Below are 12,889 nucleotides of genomic sequence, written 5' to 3'. Positions count from 1 at the left end.
TCAGCTCCACCGCAGTCTTTTGGCAGCTCTATGGGGTACCATTAGTCCCGTAACACGGCAGTTCTGTGAATTGTGAACCCCTGCTCTCAGGGTAATGCGTGTTGTTGCTCCCCCCCGTCAGTCAGGTCACGCATGTTATTGCACACGTTACTGTGCCGATCGGCCAAGTCATGCATGTTACCACGGCAACCTGTATGTGGTAAAGGAATGGGAATGAGGCGTCTCTATTTGTGGTTGATAATATCATTGTAGGTGAAATACTACTTCCATTATCCAACTTCACAGAGTAGACTATGTAGAATTGTGAATTTATTCCAGTGTTTTTGTGATTGGCATAGATCTGTTGACGATAAACCTGAAATTACCAACCATACCGATCACTTATCGCAGACATTTTGCTGATGTCATTACGATAAGTAGCCTATATTAGAGAAATGTGATGAGATAGTTTGCTAATATGGGTGATTGTTTATGGGACAATTGATGGCTACAATCGTCAAACTAGTAGTAGTAGTAGTTTAAAGGTGCACATTAATGTAATAAACTCTGTTCTGTTCATCGTTATCGCATCAATTCAGCCAGTTTATCGCAATATGGATTTTGGTCCATGGTAGTTTTTCCATGGTTCAGGACGTTATGAATTTGAACCATTTGAGTAAGATATCCACCTACAGGTGTCATGCTTCATGGAGACACCAGACATGGTAGTTCACAAAAGAGAGGATTTAAGATTTTTTTTAGCCTAAATATCAACTAACCACATATTTGAGAGAACCAGGAGCACAAAACTGAGTTGTCAGTTGTCTTTTCCAATTGAACTTCATTATCCTACATCATTACCATACATGATCCTACATCATTGCCATACATGATCCTACATCATTACCATACATGATCCTACATCATTGCCATACATGATCCTACATCATTACCATACATGATCCTACATCATTGCCATACATGATCCTACATCATTGCCATACATGATCCTACATCATTGCCATACATGATCCTACATCATTGCCATACATGATCCTACATCATGACCATACATGATCCTACATCATTGCCATACATGATCCTACATCATTACCATACATGATCCTACGTCATTGCCATACATGATCCTACATCATTACCATACATGATCCTACATCATTACCATACATGATCCTACATCATTACCATACATGATCCTACATCATTACCATACATGATCCTACATCATTACCATACATGATCCTACATCATTACCATACATGATCCTACATCATTACCATACATGATCCTACATCATTACCATACATGATCCTACATCATTGCCATACATGATCCTACATCATTACCATACATGATCCTACATCATTACCATACATGATCCTACATCATTACCATACATGATCCTACATCATTACCATACATGATCCTACATCATTACCATACATGATCCTACATCATTGCCATACATGATCCTACATCATTACCATACATGATCCTACATCATTACCATACATGATCCTACATCATTACCATACATGCTCCTACATCATTGCCATACATGATCCTACATCATTGCCGTACATGATCCTACATCATTACCATACATGATCCTACATCATTACCATACATGATCCTACATCATTACCATACATGATCCTACATCATTACCATACATGATCCTACATCCTTACCATACATGATCCTACATCATTGCCATACATGATCCTACATCATTACCATACATGATCCTACATCATTGCCATACATGATCCTACATCATTACCATACATGGTCCTACATCATTACCATACATGATCCTACATCATTGTCATACATGATCCTACATCATTGCCATACATGATCCTACATCATTACCATACATGATCCTACATCATTACCATACATGATCCTACATCATTGCCATACATGATCCTACATCATTACCATACATGATCCTACATCATTACCATACATGATCCTACATCCTTACCATACATGATCCTACATCATTGCCATACATGATCCTACATCATTACCATACATGATCCTACATCATTGCCATACATGATCCTACATCATTACCATACATGGTCCTACATCATTACCATACATGATCCTACATCATTGTCATACATGATCCTACATCATTGCCATACATGATCCTACATCATTACCATACATGATCCTACATCATTACCATACATTATCCTACATCATTGCCATACATGATCCTACATCATTACCATACATGATTCTACATCATTACATACATGATCTTACATCATTACCATACATGATCCTACATCATTACCATACATGATCCTACATCATTACCATACATGATCCTACATCATTACCATACATGATCCTACATCATTACCATACATGATCCTACATCATTGCCATACATGATCCTACATCATTACCATACATGATCCTACATCATTGCCATACATGATCCTACATCATTACCATACATGGTCCTACATCATTACCATACATGATCCTACGTCATTGTCATACATGATCCTACATCATTGCCATACATGATCCTACATCATTACCATACATGATCCTACATCATTACCATACATTATCCTACATCATTGCCATACATGATCCTACATCATTACCATACATGATTCTACATCATTACATACATGATCTTACATCATTACCATACATGATCCTACATCATTACCATACATGATCCTACATCATTACCATACATGATCCTACATCATTACCATACATGATCCTACATCATTACCATACATGATCCTACATCATTGCCATACATGATCCTACATCATTACCATACATGATCCTACATCATTGCCATACATGATCCTACATCATTACCATACATGGTCCTACATCATTACCATACATGATCCTACATCATTGTCATACATGATCCTACATCATTGCCATACATGATCCTACATCATTACCATACATTATCCTACATCATTACCATACATGATCCTACATCATTACCATACATGATCCTACATCATTGCCATACATGATCCTACATCATTACATACATGATCTTACATCATTACCATACATGATCCTACATCATTACCATACATGATCCTACATCATTACCATACATGATCCTACATCATTACCATACATGATCCTACATCATTACCATACATGATCCTACATCATTGCCATACATGATCCTACATCATTACCATACATGATCCTACATCATTACCATACATGATCCTACATCATTGCCATACATGATCCTACACTCCAGTTAACCGCTCTTCTTTGCGGTGGTGGTCACTGTTCCAGAAAATGCCTCATGGGTTTATCTCAGCGCGGGGCAGGGGGCCTGTTGGACAGTGACCCATATTAGTTCAGGTCAGAGGTCACTAGATGAGTGGAGCAGCTTCCTGGGGTGAGGTTAGGGATAAGGGATGTGGTAGAGTCATTATATCACAGTTGACAATCCCTCCAACATGTCTGTAGCTGCCTGAACACTATTGTTTATTAAGGTGGCTGGAGGGCTAACAGAATCACATTTCCCACGTGTTGGATGGATTCATCTGTTTGATTAATATTAGAAAGATATTAGATCTAAATAGGCCGGGGGAAGGACCTTGTGGTCAGCTCGTACAGAGGGAAAAAGGTTGCTCAAAATTAGACTTGAACCAATGATATTTCTGACTGTTTTGTGGGCTGTTAGGCTTGGTGGACTCCCTAAATTCTCCATTGCTGCTGCCTCAAGCTTCTTAATATGCAGCATTATGAAAATGAGGCTAAGGCCCCAGCCTAGTATTGTCCCCAATCTTCTCTTCTCTTCTCTTTTCTCTCTTCTTCTCTTCCCTTCCCCTCCCTCCTCTTCTCTCGTTTCCTCTATACTTTCCTCTCCTCAGCCCTTGAAGCTAGTCTATGGAGTCGCCCAAATGGCAGGATTACTGGGTGTGTTCGCGTGTCCGTGTGCGTGTGTATGTGTCAAATAAAGGCCTTTGTCTGCATAATACTCTATCATTGGTCAGGGGAAACAATCTGTTTGGTTTGTCTCACACCCCACACCCCTTTGTTATGCCCAAAACAACCCCCATGGTCAGGAGGAAGCAGTAGTAAGTCCTGGCTTAGCTTGTATTACATTTTGGGAGGAGATTGACATTTGAATATGGACAGTACAACATAATGATTTGTCCCTGTGTGTGTATGCCATGGTAACAGAGTTGAGCAGGTACTCACACTCGAACCATAAAGACGAAATCCCAAGGTAGCCCAGATGTAATTCCATACTCGAAATAATTCCAAACGTACCCGTGCAAATTGCAATAAGTGCTGAACAAAAAAGAACACACGTTTCAGCGTTTATGTCATCATCAGTGCTGTTCCCATATTCTAATGTGCCTATGTCATCATCAGTGCTGTTCCCATATTCTAATGTGCCTATGTCATCATCAGTGCTGTTCCCATATTCTAATGTGCCTATGTCATCATCAGTGCTGTTCCCATATTATAATGTGCCTATGTCATCATCAGTGCTGTTCCCATATTCTAATGTGCCTATGTCATCATCAGTGCTGTTCCCATATTATAATGTGCCTATGTCATCATCAGTGCTGTTCCCATATTCTAATGTGCCTATGTCATCATCAGTGCTGTTCCCATATTATAATGTGCCTATGTCATCATCAGTGCTGTTCCCATATTCTAATGTGCCTATGTCATCATCAGTGCTGTTCCCATATTATAATGTGCCTATGTCATCATCAGTGCTGTTCCGATATTATAATGTGCCTATGTCATCATCAGTGCTGTTCCCATATTCTAATGTGCCTATGTCATCATCAGTGCTGTTCCCATATTATAATGTGCCTATGTCATCATCAGTGCTGTTCCCATATTATAATGTGCCTATGTCATCATCAGTGCTGTTCCCATATTCTAATGTGCCTATGTCATCATCAGTGCTGTTCCCATATTCTAATGTGCCTATGTCATCATCAGTGCTGTTCCCATATCCTAATGTGCCTATGTCATCATCAGTGCTGTTCCCATATTCTAATGTGCCTATGTCATCATCAGTGCTGTTCCCATATTCTAATGTGCCTATGTCATCATCAGTGCTGTTCCCATATTCTAATGTGCCTATGTCATCATCAGTGCTGTTCCCATATTCTAATGTGCCTATGTCATCATCAGTGCTGTTCCCATATTCTAATGTGCCTATGTCATCATCAGTGCTGTTCCCATATTCTAATGTGCCTATGTCATCATCAGTGCTGTTCCCATATTCTAATGTGCCTATGTCATCATCAGTGCTGTTCCCATATCCTAATGTGCCTATGTCATCATCAGTGCTGTTCCCATATTATAATGTGCCTATGTCATCAACAGTGCTGTTCCTATATTCTAATGTGTCTTTCCTATGTCTTTTGTGAAGCCCTCAGAGGGACGAGGGGCAACAGGGTCTTATTGGGGGAAAGGGATTGGGTGAACCTTGCATGAAATGTCCATTAGGCCCCCATTGTTAAGGAGGGGTTCCTCACATCATCACACTCATCCCTGCCTGCCAGTGAGCCTGTTGACTGCAGAATTTGAACTGGAGTCTGAAGGGCTGGATGTGGAGCTGGTGTATGGGAATGTGTATGTGTGGGTCTTCGTGACAGTGTGTAGGCATGTGAGAGAAAGGGTGTGTGTTAGTTTCAGTTTGAGAGAGAGTTGTACAAGTGTGTGTCTAAGAGAGATGTGGGAGAGAGGGGGTCTGAGATCTGAATGTAGGCTAAAATGCGGTTTGGGGCTGGGTTGTATTGTTGGGGGGCTGAGAACAGGGGGTTTAGGGGGGGGGGGGGGGTGTTCAGTATGGGACTGTAATCCGTCAGAGGGGTAAACAAGCTCTTATTCTGGACCAGACAGTCTGGTAGATACAGACAGAGAGCAGTGGGACTGGACTAGACACACAGACAGTAGTCTCTTATGACACTATTAACTGGCAAACACACGTGAGATATGGTTCTGGGTTCTGGGATTACACAAACCAGAGACATGACAAGATGTCCCTGGCAGAAACTGGAAGACATCCTGCAGGAAAAGGTTTGTTTGGTTCACTTTCCCTTTCAGGGGGTGGTGTGTGTGTGTGTGTGTGTGTGCGTGTGCGCATGCGAGAGAGCACGGCATCAAGACAGATATAGTGTTGGAGTGCATGACTGTTCACACAGTCTACAGTCTGTGAAATTAGACAGTTAATGTCGATTTCAACATATTTATTTAGCACCAACTGAGTCTTTATAGTTATCAATGATCATTTAACCAAAATGCTCCAACCATATTGCAGCATCTTTAAAGATGACTTTTGGAATCACCGTAAAAAAGGACTCTATGAGAGTCAACTGTCACCTCTCAGTTGTTGTTCTGAAGAGCAGAATGGAACAGCCCTTTATGGCCTCCTGCAATTCTATTGCCGTAGAAATAGAATCGAATCAAATCCATTTGTATGAATCACGTGCGCCGAGTACAACTGGTGTACAGTGAAATGCTTGCTTCCGAGTTTTTACCAACGATGCAACGTTTAAAAATGTAATCAAAGTCAAATAAAACAAAATACACAAGGATGGAGCTATTTACATGGAGTACCAGTACCAGATAAATGTGGAGCTATATACATGGAGTACCAGTACCAGATCAATGTGGAGCTATTTACATGGAGTACCAGTACCAGATCAATGTGGAGCTATTTACATGGAGTACCAGTACCAGATCAATGTGGAGCTATATACATGGAGTACCAGTACCAGATCAATGTGGAGCTATATACAGGGAGTACCAGTACCAGATCAATGTGGAGCTATATACATGGAGTAACAGTACCAGATCAATGTGGAGCTATATACATGGAGTACCAGTACCAGATCAATGTGGAGCTATATACAGGGAGTACCAGTACCAGATCAATGTGGAGCTATATACAGGGAGTACCAGTACCAGATCAATGTGGAGCTATATACATGGAGTACCAGTACCAGATCAATGTGGAGCTATATACAGGGAGTACCAGTACCAGATCAATGTGGAGCTATATACAGGGAGTACCAGTACCAGATCAATTTGGAGCTATTTACATGGAGTACCAGTACCAGATCAATGTGGAGCTATTTACATGGAGTACCAGTACCAGATCAATGTGGAGCTATTTACATGGAGTACCAGTACCAGATCAATGTGGAGCTATTTACATGGAGTACCAGTACCAGATCAATGTGGAGCTATATACATGGAGTACCAGTACCAGATCAATGTGGAGCTATTTACATGGAGTACCAGTACCAGATCAATGTGGAGCTATATACATGGAGTAACAGTACCAGATCAATGTGGAGCTATTTACATGGAGTACTAGTACCAGATCAATGTGGAGCTATATACATGGAGTACCAGTACCAGATCAATGTGGAGCTATTTACATGGAGTACCAGTACCAGATCAATGTGGAGCTATATACAGGGAGTACCAGTACCAGATCAATGTGGAGCTATATACATGGAGTACCAGTACCAGATCAATGTGGAGCTATATACAGGGAGTACCAGTACCAGATCAATGTAAAGTGACCAGGCATCAGGATAGATAATAATAAGGTATATGAGGTAGATATGTACATGAAGGCAGGGTATAGTGACTAGGCATCAGGATAGATAATAATAAGGTATATGAGGTAGATATGTACATGAAGGCAGGGTAAAGTGACTTGGCATCAGGATAGATAATAATAAGAGTAAAACAAAGAACAGAGTGGCAGCAGCAAATGAGGAGTGTAAAAGTGTGTGCGTGTACAGCATGTGTGTTTGTGTTGTGTCTGTATGGACGTGTGTGTGTGTGTGTGTGTGTGGGTATGTAGTGTTTGAATGTGTGAGGGATCTGTGTGGGAGTGACAGTGTAGTGTGAGGTGAGTGTGTATATGGTGTGTATATAAAGTCTAGTGAGTGTGTGTAGGGTCAGTGCAAGATAGAGTCAGAGCAGACGGTTCAGGTACCATTAATTGATATTCATCAGTCTGGATATTTAGCGGTCTAGTGGCTTGGGGGTAGAAGCTGTCTCTTGGTCCGAGAGCCGATGTTCTGGTACCGTTTGCCGGACGGTAGCAGAGGGAACAGTCCATGACTTGGGAGACTGGAGTCTCTGTCAATTTTTCGAGCCTTCCTCTGACACCGCCTGGTATAGAGGTCCTGGATGGCAGGGAGCTCGGCCCCAGTGATGTACTGGGCTGTCTAATAAGTAGAAGGAGAATCCTCATTCAATTCAATGGCCTGTGATGTTATTTCTATGGCCTCTGTCTTCCGTTGTGCTGCCTGCCAAACGTGGCACATGGAGAAGGCAAACAAACTGTCTGAGGCTTTGCTCAGGGCGATGGAATTAGATTCACTGCTCATCTAGTCTGTATGTCACACACACACACTATACGCACGACAGCTGTATTCTGAGCCTATTCACAAATGACCTGACATTCAAGTCAAACACAAGCACATCGAGGAATAGAAGAGGACTCAAATCCAGGCCGTTTTACAGGCCGTTGAACAGACACATCAGAAGTCTAAAGTGGCTCCATTCAATTCAGTTTGAGTTCCATTGGAATTACTGTCACTCATAGCGGAGAGGATTGAGGTAATGTGTAAGAACGTTTGCTCATATAACATTTGGCATGAGAAAAAGCTATTGGTACTGTTCTCTTTGATTCACTGATGCAGTCACTGTGCTGTATATGCGTCATTGGTGAGAGAGGAAGAACTAAGGAGTGAGTGTGAAGAATTCCTAGTGTGGGATGTCTGGCATTTGCTTCTGCTGAATGTGAGAGACTGTTGTGTGGGTGGAGCCAAGGACTTGTGACCCTTGGAAGTGCTTTGTGGGTAGTAGGGGAAAGGCCATGATTTAGACGACCAGGATGGAATTGGTCAGATAGATACAATTTCACTTTATTTCAAGTGCATCTAAACGATTCAGGACACTTGACGGTATAATGAAATACACAACACTAGCTAACTTCTTTAAAGTGTGGATGTTCTCAGAAGTTATTGGCTCTTTCCTCAGCTACTGAATGTGATTCATGAAAATAAAAAATGAAACAAAGTGGCCGTTGGTTAGATGAGCTATTCGGGCTCATTTAAATTCTCGACAAAGTAGCTCAAACTATGAACAAAATGTTATTTTATGGCTTGTTTTTTTTTGTCAGTGTTGAATGTTCGGTACAAGGCTGTACTGTGAGATTATATACTGACTTAACTTATAATTCACTTGTGATAACAACCTTTGTGTGTCTCTATGCGATAAGGCTTGTGAGTATGTGCATTGTGCCTTTGTAAATGTGCTTTGTTTGACTACATCTGTCAAGTCTCTTGTGCGCGTGCGCGTGCGCGTGTGTCATTGTCCTTGTCTCTGTGTTTATCTACAGAACTTCTAACCACATGCCTCTCCCTGTGTGTTCCAGTTCGACTCAGAGAGTTCAGGCTTCATCAGTACAGAGCGGTTCAGAGACCTGCTGGCGGCCCACGGCTCGGAGCTGGACCCTCACAAGCTGGAGGTTCTATTGGCCCTCGCCGACGGCAACGCAGACGGAAAGATCTGCTACCAGGACTTTGTCAACCTGGTGAGAGTCCCGAGTCACTTCATGTTACCATAGTAACTGATAATAGTGATTTGTAGAAGCATAACATTGATTATACTGTACACTGATTGGTCATGTTGAGACATGAGAGGAAGTGGAGAGGAAGTGGTCTTATGATATCAACCCTCTATAAAGGCATCTACACCATGGATATTCCACGGTATTAGACAACACAGCTTGGTCTAAATTGGCAATTTCACGCGTCGTCTAGCACCTGTTGTGTTTCAGGTGCGAGGTTGAACTCTTGACCCTGGACGGTGAAGTCATCTGGAGAAATAATCAATTGTTTGGAAACGGGAAAAGTTGTGGCCGGTAGGGGTTGGGTTTGTGAAGGTTCCCCAACTCTCCCCTCTCAATTTCCATTTCTCCTATTCTCTCTTTTGTCTTCTCCGCTTCCTTCAAAGCTGTCCATTATCTTGTACAGTGGGCTGAGAATGGGCCTGTGGGAAATTGTGAAAGAGGATCTTTGATTGGTCGGTCCAGGTCATGTGACAGGTCAAAGGTCAAGGCGAGGAACTGGAAGTGGGACAGAGGAATGAGGAACGAGGAACATGTTGTCAAGTGATGTGCGTGTGTGTATGTATGTGTGTGTGTTGGGGGGTGTGGCTGCTATTGTTACCCACAAAGACCCCTCACCCCCCCCCCCCCCCCCCCCGTGGCTTTCACATTCACTGGAACCACAACAGAAGCCAAGCAGGATGAGGGAAGGATAGATGGAGAGAGGGAGGAGGAGGAGAAGTGGGAGTGGAAGACAGAGACCGGCTTGCTGGGGTTTATTTGCAGTTCCATCTTTACTTTGCTCAGCTGCCTATTCCATAAAGCTGTCAGTGTGATTGGGAGTTATTGCCTTGCTCTCTCTTTTCTCTCTTTTCTCTCTTTCTACTTTTCCTTCTCTCTCTTGTATCTCTCTCGCTCTCTTTATCTCCCTGCCCCTTCTGTCCCTCTCCCCCCCTCTCCTCTCTCTCCCTCTCTTCCTCTCGCTCCTCTCCCTGACAGTATCTCCCAGTATAACAGTAGATTGTCCCTGGTACCACAGTCCTTCTTGGAGAAATACCAATCTCTCTCTACCCTGCTCTCTTCTTCGCTGTCGGTGAATAGATAGAACGTCACTCCCTTTCTCTCTCTTTTGATTGAAAATAAGAGGAGAAGAATTGCCCCTGCACTGCTGGAAGAAAGAAGACTGTGTCTTTATGCGGTTGGTGACCTGTGTGTGTGTGAGTGTGTGTGTGTGTGCGCGCGCACGGGTCCATTGCCATGTACAGTGGGTGCGTGTGTGTGGTGCAGAATGTGTATGTTTGGTACCGTTTGATTCCAACTCTCTGTTGGCTTTGGGCTGGGAGTGGCCATGGTAACCTACAGTCATGAAGAATCCCACACTGTCTCTTGACTGCAATCAAGACTCACATAATTGGAGATCTGTTCAATTTGAATGGTCATTATAGATTGAAGAACGGTGCTATTGTAAACTACTTTTACGATCGGAGATATAAAAAGAAAGAGAGAAATGTGTGAATGAGAGAGAGCGAGAGAGAGAGAGAGAAAGGTGGGAATCAGAGGGAGAGGAATCAGGGAGGGATAGAGAGAGAGGGACTTGTCCACATTCCATGTTCTATAGGAGGATCATGAATATTGCTGATCTGGGTAGAAGGGCTGCGTTGTCAGGCAGCTGCCGCCAGTACTTGGGACGAGGAGAAGGGCTCAGCGGTTGCTAGGTGATGACGGAGGCATTCTGTTGCTGGGGTGAGGTGCGAGGGTATGGCAGCGTGGTTGCTGTCACAGTGGGATGAAGGATGGGGGTGTCCACGACTTAGGGGAGCTATGACGACACAATGGGGTGTTGTAGGGAAGCCAGAGATAGTGTCAAGACCTGTATGGCTGGAATTTATCCTAATTAAAAATAGACAATTATTTTATGGCCATGTTTCTATGACGTTTCTGTCGCTCACATAAGAAAACTAAATTACTTATTGCAATGAAAGTCTCACTGAATGGACTGACTGTCAATGAAGCCTGACCTGCAGATGGACACTGGGTATTTGATTATGTATTTTGACAGACATCTGCACATGTGCTCATAACAGTCTCACTCTCTCCACCCCTCTCTCTCTCTCTCTATTCCTCTCTCTCCCCTCTCCCATCCCTCCCTCTCTATAAATCTCTCTCTACTCCCCCCCCCCCCTCTCCCTGCTAGATGTCCAACAAGCGCAGCAACAGCTTCCGGCGGGCCATCCTCCAGGGAAGTCGTCAGTTAAAGGGGGCTGGGGCCCTGGGGGAGGAGGTGGGTCTGGGTCTGTCCCAGAGGCTGGTGAGGCACATTGCCTACGAGACCCTGCCCCGGGAGATCGACAGGAAGTGGTACTTTGACAGCTACACCTGCTGCCCACCACCCTGGCTCATCTTGGCTATCACCATTGCTGAGGTAACGTTCCGCTCATGGAGGGGTAAATCCTAAGTTCTACTTCAGTCAAATTTCCCTTAGTCATGCATGAATGTCAATGGGAGACTAAGTGAATATTCGACAGAAGTGTTGAGTTAGGACGTGCCCATGAGAGATTTAGGGCTTAGGTTCTTCAAGCATCTTTGATTAGGGTTTGATGCTGTAAAGTATCGGTTTTGATAACAAAGAGAACCCTATCGTTCAACTTCTGTTTTCAAGATAGGGTGAATAGCGAGATAGCAACAGTATCATTTATCTTTTGCTCTTGGTTTCAACTCTCCATCGAGATAAGCCTTTGAAATCAGTCTAGACTATTGTGAAACGATACATTCTTCATGGAAACAACCTAAATATCTCTGTGAAAACTAAAACGTATCTCTTAGGCTAGTACCCAGGCTAGATCTTATCTTCCTCAACAATAACTTCCCCTTCTGTCCTCTAGGTGGCAGTGTTCATGTACTATGGCCTGCAGTTGGATCGCTGGGTGCTGCAGGTGTCCAGTCCCCACTTCCTAAGGGGTCCACTGCCATACCACCCCCAGCTACGGATTCAGGCCTGGAGATACCTCAGCTACGCCTTCATGCACGCAGGGTGGGTACCTAGCCTGGCTCGGGGAGGGTAAGACCCTCCTATAATCAGATTATGTCCAAATATACATACTTGCATACTACTTAGTATTTGGTGATGTATTGACCGTGCATGCTAATGCTAAGTATGAATATTGGGACAGTCTGATCAAATCAAATTTCTTTATAGAGCCCTTCTTACATCAGCTGATATCTCAAAGTGCTGTACAGAAACCCAGCCTAAAACCC

The 12,889-nt window shown here is 43.1% G+C and overlaps 1 protein-coding gene across 5 annotated transcripts in view; it reads left to right on the top strand.

Moving 5' to 3' along the window:
• rhbdl3 (rhomboid, veinlet-like 3 (Drosophila)) overlaps positions 1–12,889 on the top strand; it is a 53,590-nt gene that overhangs the window by 24,711 nt on the left and 15,990 nt on the right. For 2 of the 5 annotated variants that reach the window (XM_036949504.1, XM_021567917.2), the window contains 3 exons: positions 9,461–9,619; positions 11,829–12,056; positions 12,517–12,665. In XM_036949504.1, the coding sequence (XP_036805399.1) occupies positions 9,461–9,619; positions 11,829–12,056; positions 12,517–12,665 (536 nt within the window). Of the gene's footprint in view, positions 1–5,884; positions 6,076–7,644; positions 8,641–9,460; positions 9,620–10,393; positions 10,833–11,828; positions 12,057–12,516; positions 12,666–12,889 lie in introns of those variants that run through there. The other 3 variants (XM_036949505.1, XM_036949506.1, XM_036949507.1) reach the window with 3 other exon arrangements.

This window comes from Oncorhynchus mykiss, chromosome 17 (genome assembly GCF_013265735.2).
Source record: "Oncorhynchus mykiss isolate Arlee chromosome 17, USDA_OmykA_1.1, whole genome shotgun sequence".
Classification (NCBI taxonomy): Eukaryota; Metazoa; Chordata; class Actinopteri; order Salmoniformes; family Salmonidae; genus Oncorhynchus; species Oncorhynchus mykiss.
Note: the sequence above shows the minus strand (reverse complement) of the source record. Positions and strands in the feature narration are given on the sequence as shown.